This window comes from Lissotriton helveticus, chromosome 12 (assembly GCF_964261635.1).
Source record: "Lissotriton helveticus chromosome 12, aLisHel1.1, whole genome shotgun sequence".
NCBI lineage: Eukaryota > Metazoa > Chordata > Amphibia > Caudata > Salamandridae > Lissotriton > Lissotriton helveticus.
In genome coordinates this window covers 377,895,112-377,910,958 of record NC_136073.1, presented here as the reverse complement: position 1 = coordinate 377,910,958, position 15,847 = coordinate 377,895,112, and the positions used below count along the sequence as shown (strand labels likewise).

At 48.8% G+C, this 15,847-nt stretch overlaps 1 protein-coding gene across 1 annotated transcript in view; it reads right to left on the bottom strand.

Moving 5' to 3' along the window:
* WDR88 (WD repeat domain 88) overlaps positions 1-15,847 on the bottom strand; it is a 390,999-nt gene that overhangs the window by 322,491 nt on the left and 52,661 nt on the right. Inside the window, exon 2 of the mRNA XM_078671635.1 lies at positions 14,214-14,324. Within this exon, the coding sequence (XP_078527761.1) occupies positions 14,214-14,324 (111 nt within the window). The remainder of the gene's footprint in view (positions 1-14,213; positions 14,325-15,847) is intronic.

Below are 15,847 nucleotides of genomic sequence, written 5' to 3'. Positions count from 1 at the left end.
GGGGGAGGTTATAGGACAATCAGCACAGCCCCGAAGAGAACCAACGCCGGACCCGACAGAATTATCGGCCCACGATTGTTCTTCTCTTCTTGGTTGTGTTGATGATATCATGGCCTCTATAGATGACGTATTGGCAGCATTGGTTTTGGTGCAGACGGAGCTAGCGGCCTCCAACAGGGAGGTGGCGGCCTCTAGAGCCGAGACTGCACAATTGAGGGCTAGACTGGACCGAATGCAGGGGAATCCTTTTGATGCTGGGTCTAGCTCTGTTCCCTCCACTTCGGTAGTGGTAGAAATGCCTACGCAAATTCCTTTGGCACCTCCGGAGCGCTTTTATGGGGACAACAAAAAGGTTCAGGTGTTTATGACACAAGTACTTTTACGCTTTATGTGCAAACCCAAGATGTTCGCCACCAACCAGGCTAGGGTTGCTTTTCTCATTTCCTATTTAGGGGGGGAGGCAGCACAATGGGCAGTCCCTGTGGTCCGGCGAGACAATCCCCTTCTCTATGATTGGGACGAGTTCAGAGCAGAATTTGAAAAAACCTTTGATCGTAGAGCTGAAACACTCACCGCCGACAGGGAGCTGCTAGTCCTGAAGCAAGGCACCTCAGACTTGGTAACCTACTTGAACAACTTCCGTCGTCTGGTAGCAGAGACAGACTGGCCTGAACTTAAACAATCTGCCTTGTTTTATCAAGGACTAAACGATGAGATGAAGGACGTATTGGCCCAAATAGATCCACAGCCTCGTTCCTGCTCTGCCCTTATCGAACTGACCTTGCGGTTAGATCACAGAATGCGCGAGAGGAAAGGCGACACTAAGAAAAAAGAACAACCTGTTTTGTCATATGATAAGGGGGGACAAGTGGAGAAGTCCAGTACCTCCTCGGAGTCTATGGAGATTGGAGCAGTAAGGGCTGCTTTGACGCTACACGAAAAGGAACACCGCAGAAAGTTCGGTCTTTGTTTATACTGCGACAAAAAATGGGCACTATTTGAGAGACTGTCGGGTGAAGCCTAAGCCAGGAAAGATCAGAGCAGGACAAACCGTAGCAGGAAGCAGTGAGAAGAAGTCGGAAAACTCCAGTGCTTGAAGGCGAGTGAAGGGGACCTATCAAGCCGGAATGTCATCCCTTCAGTACTACCTGGCCGGGACCAAGAGGTTAACCATTTGTTCTTGGGCATGTCGTTGGTTGTTGATTCTGAAGTTAAAAACGTTAAGGCCATGGTGGATTCTGGTGCAACAGGATGTTTTATGGATTTTGCAGAAGCAAAAAGATTGGGGGTACGGCTACTTGAGAAACAACAGCCAGAAATGGTGTACGCTGTGGACGGTAGTGAATTAATAGCCGGTCCCATTAAGTTCCATACCCCTGAATACGACCTCACCTACAGTGGAAACCATCATGAACAATTGTCCTTCAATATAATTCAGGCACCCCAATATGGCGTTATTTTGGGGCTTCCCTGGTTACAAAAACATGAACCAACCATACACTGGTCCACCAAGACGATACGGTTCGCATCAGAGCATTGTCAGTCACACTGTATGCTCGACTCAGAGGGCCCCTCAAAGGTCTTGGCTTCAATCCATGGAATAGCCATGGCTGCTGAAAAAGAAGTAACTTTGCCACACTGTTATGAAGCATTTGAAGATGTATTCAGTGATGTTCAGGCTGAAGAGCTCCCACCGCATAGAGCCTACGACTGCCGAATAGACCTTCTCCCAGGATCGGTGGTGCCGAATGGACGTCTCTATGCACTAACGGTGCCTGAAAACGAATACTTGCGGGAATACCTGGATAAATATCTGGCCATAGGGTATATATGGCCGTCGAGATCGCCTGCAGCCTCGCCGTTGTTTTTTATACCCAAGGCTAATGGAGAAAAGAGGTGCTGTATTGACTATCGAGCCTTGAATACCATTACGATTAAGAATCAATACCCGCTGCCATTGATTCCGGTGTTGTTAGAACAAGTCCGTTCCGCCACCATATATACAAAGCTCGATTTGCGTGGTGCCTATCATCTTGTCCGTATTCGACACGGCGACGAATGGAAGACGGCCTTCAAGACGCGGTATGGGCTCTTTGAATATTTGGTGATGCCCTTTGGGCTATGTAACGCCCCGGCCGCCTTCCAGTTCTTTCTCAATGAGGTTCTGAGGGAATACCTTGACCGTTTTGTTGTCGTGTATATAGATGACATCTTGGTATATTCCAACACCACCGAAGAACATGGAACCCAAGTGAGCCAAGTACTTCAGGCCTTGCGACAGCACCGGCTGTATTGTAAAATCACGAAATGTGAATTTCACGTGACTACGGTGGAGTTCTTAGGGGTAATGCTCACTCCCTTGGGTCAAGTCATGGCCGAGAGAAAAGTAAAGGCTATAAAGGAGTGGCCTCGTCCGAACACTGTAAAAGACATCCAGTGTCTATTAGGATTCGCCAATTTTTAACGGAGATTCATCCGTGGATTTTCTGCTCTGGTAACACCTTTGACCCGTCTCACACGAAAAAACTTTCTGTTTGTATGGGATTCAAAAGCACAAGGAGCGTTTGATGGGTTGAAGAATGCTTTTTCCACGGCGCCCGTTCTGACTCATGCCAACCCTGACCTACCTTTTGTGGTGGAGGCTGATGCCTCTGAAGTAGCCGTAGGAGCGGTATTGTCACAGAGGGAGGAAGCCACTGGAGTGTTACACCCCATTGCCTTCATGTCAAGGAAACTCAGTCCCGCAGAGACGAATTATACTATCGCGGAAAAAGAGTTGTCGGCAATACGTGATGCTTTTGTGGAATGGAGACATTGGCTGTTGGGTGCTACTCATAGGGTGACAGTCTATACGGATCACAGGAACCTTCAGTTTTTAAGAGCGGCCCGTCACCTTACGCCTAGACAGCTGCGCTGGATGTTATTCTTTGAGGAATATCAATTCATTGTCACGTTCAGACCCGGCAGTGAGAATAAAAAGGCGGATGCTTTGACGAGACAGGAGAACCCAGCGATGCATGTTGTAACACCTAGCAGGTCCATCATCGAACCCGCCAATGTTGTGGGTGTGACTCAAACGGGGGATTTTCTGCAGGGTGTACGCAAGGGAATACAAACCTGTGTGTGGAGAACGTGGCTTCGACATCATCCGGAGTGGAGGATGAGACACAAGGTGCCTATGAGGGGATCTCAAGTTCTTGTTCCCACAAGGACTCTGCAAAAAACAGTATTTGCTTGGTGTTATGAAGCGCCATGTGCTGGTCATATGGGATCGGTAAAAACACTTGAAAAAGCCTTGAGGCAGTTCTGGTGGCCTTCGATAAGGTGTGACTTAACGCAATGGGGAAAGAAGTGCAGGATATGCGCCCAAATGAAATCTGATCGCCAACGACCACAGGGACTTTTGCATCCTTTGCCTACCCCCGAAACACCATGGGAGAGGTTTTCAGTCGACTTTATTGTCGGGCTCCCTAAGGATCAGGGAAAGACAGCTATACTGGTTGTGGTGGACTATCTGACCAAAATGGGGCATTTTATCGCTTGTAATCAGGTCCCTACGGCTGGTCGTTTGGCACATCTCCTTTTGGAGAATGTAGTCAGGTTACATGGTCTACCAAGGGTGATAGTGTCGGACAGGGGGGCTCAATTCACTGCTCGATTCTGGAAGACATGGTGTTCTGCATTACAGGTGTCCCCCTCCTTGTCTACCAGCTTCTATCCCCAGACTGATGGTCAGACTGAAAGACTTAATCAGACCCTGAAGCAGTATCTGCGATGCTATGTTCAGACCAACACTGACGCGTGGGTGTATTGGCTGTGGGTGGCTGAGGTGGCATATAACAGCTCACAACATTCCTCCACGCTTCATTCTCCTTTTTTCTGTATGTATGGTCACCATCCCAGAGTCAGTCCCTTGTTGCTCCCGAGCGACAACGTCAAGCTGCCAGACGTCAGGGCCAGGTTGTTGCGCATACGCCGGATACTCTCGGAAACGCGCAGGAATCTTGTCCAGGCTAAGAGAACATACAAGGCGCAGGCAGATAAACATCGCAGGCTTTGCCCTGTGTACAAGAAGGGGGACCTGGTGTGGTTGTCTACACGGAACGTCAGGTTCAGGAGACACAGTGTGTTTAATCCTAGGTTCATTGGGCCTTTTCGGGTAGAGAAACACGTGACTCCTGTGTCGGTTAAGTTGCGTTTGCCAGCCCATCTGCGGATCCACCCTGTTTTTCATGTGTCCCTGTTGAAGCCCTCCTTTAGTCCAGTCTGACGGGCTCCGTCGCCGATCCGGGTTCACCAGGACCGTGAATATGAGGTTTGGGGGGTTCTTGACTCCAGGTGGGTGAGGGGTCGTCTGCAATACCTGATTTCTTGGAAGGGCTATGGCCAAGAGGAAAACTCGTGGGAGCCTGAGCGTTTGGTTCATGCTCCTCGTCTGGTTGCGAAATTCCATCGGCTGTTTCCCGGGAAGCCCGCGGCTGGACAGCCTTGTGAAGGGGGATGTACTGTCAGGTTTCCACGGTGTATGGTCGCTGTCCGCCTAATGCGGGAGAAATGTCGACCGCACGGAACGAACTACAAGTCCCAGAAGGCCGGGAGACAACGTCACGTTCCAGACGTCGGTCACGCACTATCCCGGAAATAAACACTGCCGGCACTCACTCGCGGTGCCGATAATTATTGTCAAGACTGGTCGGTAAGGAGAGGTAGCGGTACGCTCCGTTTGGAGAAGCATTATCCGACTTTGTCTCTTTTTCACCCCGTTCTGGTCGGGTGAAAGACTTTGGATTTAAGCGTGTGTGTATGCGGCTGTGTGCACAAACAAAGAACCTTGATACGACCTTGTGATTTAACAAGGCTTTTGCTCCTCTTCCCATTGGACGAGACGCTGGTCCGCGTTCTCATTGCGGGGAGAGGTTTGGTTTATGGTCAAATCAGACCAGTATAGTGTTTTTAGTTCCACAAACTTCTTGCACGTTATTGCCATATATACGGTGATTAGAACTGTATATCAGACTCTGTTTGTGGAAAGAGATATCGTGTGTCCTTAATCACGAGGGTGCCAAGAATCGGATTCCTTCTCCAAAGGGATAATCTCAATCCTTTGGCAGGAAACTTTGATAAAGAGTGAATTCAACCTATTCTGCCGTATTTTCATTTGTGATTCTTCTTTCATTTCATCATTATCCTACACTTTGTATTTTGACTATACAGGGGAGACGCAATATGGGTAAGTGATCATGGGAATAGTTCTAGCCTAAAGAAGAACACTGTATTCAAGTGGTAGGTAGATAGATATGAGGAAGTAACATAGTCTCTTATGAAATCATATGTTTATTGTGTTCTTATGTGCTTGTTGTTGCAGTTGGCTTCCTTTCCCAATCTCGGCCCTCATCATTCCTCCCTAAATACAAAGACCCTTATATTTTCTTCACTGGTAGGGGCATAGAACATTGTAGTGGATAATAGAAAGGATTGTAGGATATTCCTTTGTGGGGTTCTGGAGGGGTATTTTCTAACTCATTGTCCTTGTCATTTCAGATCTCCCTCCCCGCCGTCCCCTTCCTTTCCCGCCCTCACGGGACAATCTTGGTAGTCTGTATTACGCATTTCAGACTCTAGGAGAGTCGTGTGGGGGAGGTTATAGGACAATCAGCACAGCCCCGAAGAGAACCAACGCCGGACCCGACGCATCCCAGCGCTAAAACCACGACAGCCGAGTCAGAGGTGGTGAAGGGAAGAAGGGGTTTTAGGGAAAGTGGTGGGTTTTCCGGAGTTTCCGGAATCAGAGATGACAGGATTCGCTCCTGAGTTTGAGGGGGAGGGCGTTCCACAGTTTGGCTGTGTTGACCGAGAATCGTCGACCTCCTGTGCATGCCTTTTTAACTCTGGGCACTGTGATTAGGTGCTCATGATCTGAGCGGAGTGGTCTGTTAGCTTTGTAGGGCACGACTAGGTTTTTGAGGGTGGGGGGGCCCTTGTCCTGTAGTAGTTTGTGTGCCAGACAAAGAGATTTAAACTTTTTCCTTTCTCTTATTGGGAGCCAGTGCAGCAGTTTCAGCGCTAGTTTGGCAGATGTTCTGGCCGGGGTGTCCGTGAGAAGCCGAGCTGCGGCGTTCTGAATATGTTGTAGTTTGTTGAGGGTGGATTCCGGTGCTCCAAGGAAGATGCCGTTGCTGTGATCCAGTCTAGACAGGATCAATCCTTGGATGAGCAACTTGCAAGAGGACTGCGGGAGGAGGGGCAGAACTTTCCGGGCCGATCTGAGGAAGCCGAAGCAGGTTCCCGCTGTTTTTTTGGCTTGGGTATTAAAGGATAGGTCCTTTTCCATCCAGACCCCTAGGCTTTTGATCTCCTTTTTAGGAGACGGGGGGTCCCCCAGACAGGTGGGCCAGATGTTCGGGGGAAGGGTGGATCCTTTATGCCCTAGTAACATGATCTCTGTCTTGGACCCATTAGGTTTAAGAGATGATTCACCCATCCAAGTGAATATTTTTGATAGGCAGGTGTGGAGAGTGGGCAGACCTTGGTTAGGTTGGGATAGGGAGACAACAAGTTGGGTGTCGTCGGCATAGCTCACGATTTTGACTCCGAACGGTGCGACCACCTCCTCCAGTGGGGACATGTACACATTGAATAGAGTTGGGCTCAGGGAAGAGCCCTGTGGTACTCCGCACTGGAGGGGAATCACTGCTGATCGGGTGTTACTCTCCCAGACCTGGAAGGTGCGATTGCTTAGAAATGACGTGAGCCATGAAAGGGCAGTTCCCACCACCCCTATGTCAGTTAGTCGTTGGATGAGGCCCTGGTGGTTAACCGTGTCGAAGGCCGCGCTGAGGTCCAGGAGGATCACTGCCACTGATCCTCCTGAGTCCAGAATGCATCTGGCCTCCTCAACCACTGCCAGGAGGGCAGTGTCCGTACCTTGTCCAGGGCGAAAACCCGTCTGCGACTTCCGGAGAAGGCTGTTAGACTCCAAGAAGCTGGAGAGTTTTTATTGACTAGTTTTTCCGTGACCTTGCTAATTCCGGGGAGAAGGGAGATTGGCCTGTAGTAGGCCAAATCCGAGGGGTCTAAGAGCGGTTTTTTGAGAAGGGCTTTAACAATGGCTCTCTTCCAGCCGGGGGGAACCGTTCCCTGAAGCAGCAAGGAGTTAATGAGATCGGTGACAGGTGTGGCGATTGTAGATGCAACCATCTTTAGGATGCGCAAGGGTACCAGGTCACTAGGAGAACCACTTTTAATGATGGCCAGTGTTTTGAGAACTTCTTCTACTGTTACAGGTCCAAAGGTATCCAGGTGGATGGTTGGTTTGGCCGACTGAGGATTCGAGTCTGTTCTTAGGTTGGCTTGGCAGTTAGTGTCTGCTCTTGGATTAACTTGGGGCAGAGTGGCAAGGATGTTTTGAATTTTTTTGTCAAAATAATTTGCCAATTTATTGCATTTGTCCTCAGAGGTGTCATGAGCTGGGGGAGGGTCAGGCACTTTGAGCAGTTCCTTCATGATGAGGAAGGTTTCTCTGGTAGAGTTGGAGGACTTTTTGATTCTTTCATCGAAGAATTGCCTCTTGGTGTCACGCAGGGCCGTTTTGTAAGTTCTCATGGCGGTGCGATATTTGTCTTTTCTGGATCCTGTTCCATCTTTCCTCCAGGAACGCTCCAGTTTTTTGCATTCTTTTCGTAGTATTTTTAGCTCCGGTGTGTACCAAGGGGCAGGGTTAGCTCTCTTTTCTTTTTTCAGGGTGTTTTTTTTAGGGAGGGTAGAGTCGAGTGAGTGGGTGAGCCAGTTTTCAAATTGCATATCAGCAGTCACAGGGTCAAGTGCGGGGGGGGGGTAGGACTGTTTAAGCATGGAGGACCAGTCTTCAATCGAAAGTTTGGACCAAGTTCTCTCCATGACCCGCTTCTTATGGGGTTGGGGTGGCGGGGCACTGATTTGCCAGGATAGTGGTACAAAGAAGTGGTCTGTCCACGGGAGTGGGAGGGGAGGTGTAGTTCTCAGCTCATGGATGTTGGTGAAAATGGGGTCAAGTAAGTGACCTTTGTTGTGCGTCGCCTCTGAATTGACAAGTTTTAGTTCATATGAAGTGAGGTCGAGGAGGAGATCAGACGCTACCAAGTCCTGGAGGTCACTGAAGTGAAGATTGAGATCTCCCAGGATCATGAAGTTAGGGGTGGAGGCTGCCAGAGTAGTGACGGTTTCTATTAGGGCACTGGGGAACCGAGTCGGAGCTCCGGATGGGCGATATACGAGTAGGCCGGAGAGGGAGACTGTGGGTGAGATTTGTATAGCGAAATGGAAGCTCTGGAAGCTCTCGCAGTCTTCGATGCCACCGTTTTTTGCTCTGCAACCAAATTTTTCCCTATATATTATGGCAAGGCCACCTCCTCTGCCGAGGGGTCTGTTCTGGAAGTAGATTAGGAATCCTTGGGGGAGGGCACTTACGATGTTGGCTTCCGAATTGGAAGTTAGCTACGTTTCCGTGAGGAACAGTATATCTGTCTTGTGGTCCTGTATAAGGAGATTTATCTCTAGGGAGTGTTTCGGGAGGGATCTACAGTTCAGAAGGCCCATATGCAGGGCATAGCGTCCAACCGTGGTGTGGACTGGGCTGCATAGGTCGCAGTTAGTGAAGGTTTTCTCCCCTTTGTAGATATAGTGGCAGTTAGCGTTTTTCGTGGGTTTGAGGGACAGAAGGTCTCCTTGAGTGTAGCTGTAGTGAACACTGGTGGGGTTGGGCATAGGGTCTGGGCCTGGGGCCGGCTGGGCCCGGACGGGCACAGACGGGCTTACCTTTGGCGCGCCTTCGGCGCGCCCGCAATGCGCGTCCGCTGCGCGTTCGGTACGGGCACATTTTGTACGGGAGAAGGGGGGGCGTGGCCTCAGAAATGTGGGCGTGGCCTCACTTCCCTGTAATGGCGGCAGAAACTAATTCAGCGCGCCACGGCAGCGTTCAGGTCGGCTGCGCGGTGCAATTCGGCGAAATGTAGGAGGGGGGTGCTCTGGCCCAAGGTGATTGACACAGGTAAAAACAGTTAAAAATTACAGTGCTTAGCTTCTTTTCTCGTGTCTCCCGGCTTTCCGCCTCAGGAGCTGTCAAAGGCTAAATGCGTGCAGAGTCAAGCGCGGCTTATATAGTGATGAAGGGGGGGCGTGGCCTCAGAAATATGGGCGTGGCCTCACTTCCCTGTAATGGCGGCAGAAACTAATTCAGCGCGCCGCGGCAGCGTTCAGGTCGGCGGCGCGGTGCAATTCGGCGAAATGTAGAGGGCGGGTGCTCTGGCCCAAGGTGATTGACACAGGTAAAAACAGTTAAAAATTACAGTGCTTAGCTTCTTTTCTCGTGTCTCCCGGCTTTCCGCCTCAGGAGCTGTCAAAGGCTAAATGCGTGCAGAGTCAAGCGCGGCTTATATAGTGATGAAGGGGGGGCGTGGCCTCAGAAATGTGGGCGTGGCCTCACTTCCCTGTAATGGCGGCACAAACTAATTCAGCGCGCCGCGGCAGCGTTCAGGTCGGCTGCGCGTTGCAATTCGGCGAAATGTAGGAGGGGGGTGCTCTGGCCCAAGGTGATTGACACAGGTAAAAACAGTTAAAAATTACAGTGCTTAGCTTCTTTTCTCGTGTCTCCCGGCTTTCTGCCTCAGGAGCTGTCAAAGGCTCCCAGCCCTTTCTCACTGGAATCCGTCGTCAATACTGACTGCCCTAGGGGGACGTATCCTTGTAGCGGTATAGCTTGGCTAATGTCATTTTTCAAGGTGTCAAATTCTTTTTGTGTCTCTTCCGTCCAAGTGAACGCTGTTTTGTCCTTATGAGTTGCCTCAGGTGGTGCGTCTTGGTGGCGAAGTGTTGTACAAATTTGCCATAGTATTCAGCCATTCCTAGGAAGGATCTTACTTCTTCTTTGTTGGTTGGGGCTTGGGCATCGCATATTGCCTTCACATTTGCTCGTTTAGGTGTGATGCTGTGTTCTCCGATCTCGAGTCCCAAGTATGTGACCGACATCATTCCGAGTCGGCACTTCTCCCATTCCGCCGTTAGGCCATTACTCTCCAGGACTCGAAGCACCATGTCCAGCTTCCTATCATGATCTTTCCGATCTTTCCCCATTATCAGTATATCATCCTGGAAGTACTGTACTCCTTTGATGTCTTTAAATAGGCGGTGCATTAGTTTCTGGGAAACTGCTGCCGCTGAAGCAAGGCCAAAGGGCATTCGGCAGAACTGATAGCACCCAAAGGGTGTTATGAATGCTGTCAGTTTCCGGCTTGCTGGGTGTAGGGCTATCTGATTATAGGCTGAAGTGAGATCAATGGTGGAGAACCACTTTACCCCTTTCGTCTGGGCCAACATTTCCTCTATGCGTGGCAGCGGGAATTTTTCCACAATTATGCATTTGTTCAGTTCTCGCAGGTCTACACAGAGATGAACTTTGCCATTCGGTTTCATTGCCACCACCAGGGGCGCCAGCCACTCTGAGCTATTTATTGGCTCGATGATCCCATTTTTCTCTAGTCTGTGCAGTTCCTGCTGCACCGCTTCTCTCACCGCTATGGGCACGTTCCTTACTTTGTGGGATATAGGCATGGAGTTTTCCCTAAGTTCTATCCGATGTGTGAATTTTTCTAACTTGCCGACCTTCCCGCCGAATACTTTAGGAAACTCACTCTTCATCTTCTCTAAGTCCGGCCAGCTCTCTGGGGCCGTCATCAGTACTTGTGTGTCTCCACCGGGATCCAATTGAATTCCTAGGTCAGCTTGGTCCATCCATCCTAGGACCGACGGGCCCTTTTCTGCTACGTACAATTTGCACTCTGCACTCCTCCCTCTGAACTCGAAGGTTAGAATTCTATACCCAACCATCGGAATGGGTTCACAGGTGTACGTCACCGGTCTTATGTCGGGTGGTTCTAGTCTTGGGCCCAAACTGGATCTGAACTCCTCGTTCCACACTGCCTTTTGCACGATGGTTTACGGGGATCCCGAGTCCACCACAATCTTAATCTTCACTCCTCCTATAATCATGTCACACTGTGGCTTGCGGGAACGCCTGCAGTCAATGCCCAGTACTTGCCCTTCCACGCATAGTACTTTGTCTTCTTCATCCTGTTCTTCTTTTTCTTCCTGCTGGTCCTGCGCCACATACTTCAAAGTGGGTCTTTTCACCTTGCGGCGGCATACTTTTTTGTAGTGACCTAATAAGCCACAGAACATGCATTTTGCCCTGAACGCCGGACAACGATTGTCTTGGGACGCATGGGACTGGCTTCCGCAACGGTAGCACATGGACTTGCTGCCCTTGTTCTGCTTCCACTGTAGTCCGGGCTTCCCCTTCCACATGTTTGGCCCTTTACCTTCTGCCGTCATGGCTTTGCTCCGTCCTTGCGGTTCCACATCGTCCACCTTGTTCACCATGGGCCTCTGGATAGGTTCTCTCTTTGCTGCGTCAGCGCACCGTTTCGACAGTTCTGCTTTCTTCACCATGGCTATCACCTCCTTTAGCATGGCATCTCCATTCACCCATAATTTGTCCTGCACTGTCTTATTGGTGGTATGCATGACGATCTGGTCTTTGATGAATTTGTCGTGCAGAACGCCGAATTTGCATGTTATCGCCAGCTTCCTTAATGCGGCAACATCATCTATGGATTCGCCAGCTTTTTGTTTCCTCTGCTGGAAATTATAGCGGTCAATGGAAGTGCACACCGCTGGACGATAGTGATTGTTCAGATCTTCTATAGCATGTCTGAATACGTCGTCATCTGCCTGTGGTCTGGGCGTGGGCACTAGATTCTGAAAGACCCTTATCCCTTCCGAGCCTAGGTTGTGCAGGAGTATCCTCCTCTTCCTGTTACTGGGGAAGGCTTCTCCATTCTCGTCTTCTAGGGCTTCTATGTAGTTCATGAAGTACTTTCTCCAGTCCTCCCACTTCATTTGAGGCTCTCCAGGCTTGGGTAAGAACGGGATGGGCGTTGTGAGTGAAGACGCCTGCGCACTCATTGTGGCGCATCCTTCTGGTTCCACCCCTGGACCTTTCGGGCTGCCCGGCGCGTTTGCACCTTCACCTTGCGCTTGGTCCAGTTGGGGTCCTTCGGTGCCCCCTGCACTTTTTCTCGCCGTCTCCGCCAGGGCCTCTATGGGTTGCGGGTACTGTCCTGCATGCACCACCCTCGTTGTCCTTCCTCAGCTTCTGTACACTCGCCCTCCGGGTTCCCAACAGGGTAGTTCCCTTGCAGCTCCTCCTAGCTGTCTAGTGCCGCTGTCTCTGGTTCCTTGACGTTCTAGTGCACCTTGATATCCTTGTGCTGCTCTCCTTCTATTGCCACGTGCCTCTGCCACGCTCTCCTGCTGTGTTGTTTCGCTCTGGTCTCTCTTTGCTCCTCCCAGTGTTCCTCGTGGGGGTCTCCTGGCCTGTGTTTGTGCCTATTATTTTTTTCTTGTCAGGTCCTTTTTGTATTTTCCACTGTCCATTTCTTTTTTTCTTTGGGCAGATCCCGCCCTTGTCGCCACTGTGATGTCTGTAGGGGCCCTGTCAATGATTACAGGCAGCCAGGTATATGGGGACCAAATATTTTTATTCTTTCAACATCAGAGGGAGAGCGCCGGGCCTCCGGCGTTCTCCGATAGTTCCCGCTATTTCGCACATGCGCAGTGTCTCATAAATGTCGGCCATCGCGCACTACGTCGTGACGTAGCGCGCATAGAATAGACCGCAACTCTACACCTGTGCCGTGTGCATCAAGCTCCCCCAGACACGGACATGGAGGGGCGGGAGATGCACTACTAACACAGTTGCTGGTGGCATTCCTCTCCTTCTGACCTAGGGCGATGGAGTCCCATAGAAAGAGCTTTCAGTGCATCAGGCCCCAGGGAACGGGGTCTCTGGGCCATAGATTGGACTTCTTGGGGAGAGGGGCCTATGCAAACTTGTGCTTTGTACTCTTATAAGTTATCTTGGAACCTCTGGAAGGCGCTGTACCCCCACACGTCTGATTTGAGCTTCATCAATGAAAACAATACATGTTTATTAGCAATGCCACTTTAATGCGTAGCCTTACTTGTTTGCAGATTCGGCTTTGGGCCAACTTCATACACAAAATGGAAAACTGATGTTGTCATAATTGAAATCTTCATGGAAAGGCACGACATAACACTTTTATCCTCAGATGTAGCCAATAAAGGGATACATGTTACAACAGAAGCTATTAAGTAGAAGCAGCACTTTCAGTTTGTTTTCAAGAACTTTTTGATTACACGAGTAAGGACATTTTAAGACTGGAGGCAACTGACTTCATTGGGAATTTAAAATATAATTTGGACATTATAAATTAATAGTAGGCTTCCTGTAAGGTGCAGGTCTATGCTAAATGTATCCACCCGCTATAAAGGTAATAATACATTTGTGATCTTGATTTCAGCAACATTTATTATTGGGAAGAACAATAACGAAATTTCATTTATTAACTGAAACACTTTGTGGAACCTTTTACAGACGTTGTGGATTAAAAGAAAAAAGAAAAAGCATATGGATCACCTGGTTTTCCAACTCTGCATGTTAAGGGAACATATTTTTCATATGTTTGTATTTTTAAGGAACCAGATCGATGGAAATGAGAATTCCTGGGTACTACAAAGATATTTTGATGAAAAGTGTATTGAAGTATAAATGCAAGACTTCGTACATTAAAACGAAAATAATTTATCAACGTGGTAAAAATGTCTCTTCAGTATGGAATTAAGGGTGTCAGTTGAATGTATCAACTCCTACACCGCAACTAAACGTAATGCCAATGAGCTAAAAATGTGTAAAAAGTCCTGAATGAACCACATATAATATTCTAATATTAGTCGAAAACGAAGTAAAAGTCAGTGGATAATTCGTATGAAACAATACCCCAAACTATATTTCTTTTTAGTTTAAAAGAAATTTTATTGAAAATAAAGATTGCAATAAAGAAAGAGTACAATACATTGTCAATATCAAGTAAAATGCAATCAAGTTAGAAATACTGTACCACAATTTAGAAACAGAGATAAGAAAAAGGAAGAAAAGGGAAGAAAAAGAAATAAAAAGATGAGGAAAAAGAGAAGAAGAAGAAAATATAAATAGCATTTAACAATGTAAAGCTTCTAAGCCCAAACTATATTTCTGTGACAGCTTAGATAGTAGGGTGCGCTGTTAAGGAACACGCTGCGTTTTCAGTGCTGTAACTTACCCAGAGGATTGCAGTCCGGTCAGAGGAGCCTGAGATAATTCTCGTATCATCAAAGCAGTAGTGGCAGGAGTTTACAGCCCCACAGTGCCCTTTTAAGACTCGGAAAGGAAGCTGAAAAGGAGCAGATAAACATGTTATCGATAGTGCTTTGAAGTCGCCATCTTGTCAAGCACAATGTCAAACTGCTAATAACAGTCGAGGCAGGTAGGAGCAATGGATACCATGTACGTCCTACATGAACATCTTCCTCAGGCATACCTTACAAGTGGCACTCATTTTTTAGTTATAGCATGACGATTGCAGCGCCTCTAAGCGCTATGGCACAAATTCTGAAGCTGGGGAACCTTGGCCTGAGGGAAACCGCTTTAATGCTCTTCTGAAAAGAGAAGAGTGAAGGAAGTTCTGATGAGTGAGAGGGGTTGGTTAAAAAGTGGGATCTAAACAGTGAAAATATTTGTTGCTGCAGGCCATAAATTCAAATTTAGGAATGGTGATCTGAGAGGAGCGGGGTTTATAAGGCACTTACTGCTGAGATACTTGTAGGCCTTGCACAGAAAGCGGAATTTAACCCAATTCAAGGCAAGGCTTTTCTGGGAGCGTGGGATGAGAACAAATGATTTCTTTTAGGGCTCCAATGACTTCTTAGAAGAGGTCCAGCTGGTATTCAGCTAGGGCAGTGCTGGATAGACCCTTTGGAACATTTAATGAATCAAGTTCAACTTTTGGGAGCCGTGTGGCTTCAGAGTCCATTCACCTATCTAAGTCCTGAATGGGAGTCTCTTACCTTCTCTACGTTTATGCTATTTGAAGGAGGCCCACCCCATGTTCTTCGTGGCTGTGAGTTCCAGCAAAATCATGTAATGTGCTGCCCAATGGGCCTGGTAATAGGTAGATGGTTAAGCAGAGTCAAACTGGCTAGTTTAAATGAGGGAACTTATGCTTCCTACCCCCATATCCTTAAATCCCCAGGGCGCAAAGACCGAGTACCTAGGGCCAGTGATCCAATAACTTGTTAGTATGATCTTGGGTATTAGAGAAAGTGTATTTATGGAAAGGAAGAAGAGGCATAGGAACCCAAAGCAGCTCTGTCAATTTTCTCAGACTGGCCCCCACACCCAGGTGGGGGGGGTAAAACGTGAAGCTTTGCTACTTAACAAAATAGTTCCCCAGCACTGCTGCTCATTTTACTGGGGGCCAATTTTGCAGGAAACCCAACCCCATCACTATAAAACCAGTCCCACCCTTCCAGCCTCCCAGGCAAATGCCGATGCCTGCTACAGCCAGTTGGCCCTGAATCTAGGGATAGCGGGGAGCAACAGAACTGCCCACAATCTGCCGGCAGAGCCCTGCTGAGGTTGTAGGACATAGCAACATGTCTTGCTGTGTCAGCACAGTCTGCCATGTAGCCTAATGACAAGATGAAAATCGCACATGTGCAACTCCTGGGACCTGAGCCTCATTGAAGAAGCACTGCTTAGTGCTTGCTCTGGCTGGCCTGTTGTAGACGCGCTGTGAGGGACAAGACTGGGCAGTGGTAAGAGCCTCCAGTTGTGGTGCAGCACTGACTGTTGGTGCACAAGAACAGCCTTGCAACCAATGGGTCCGTGGCTACAGTGTGGAGGGCCCGATAAGAG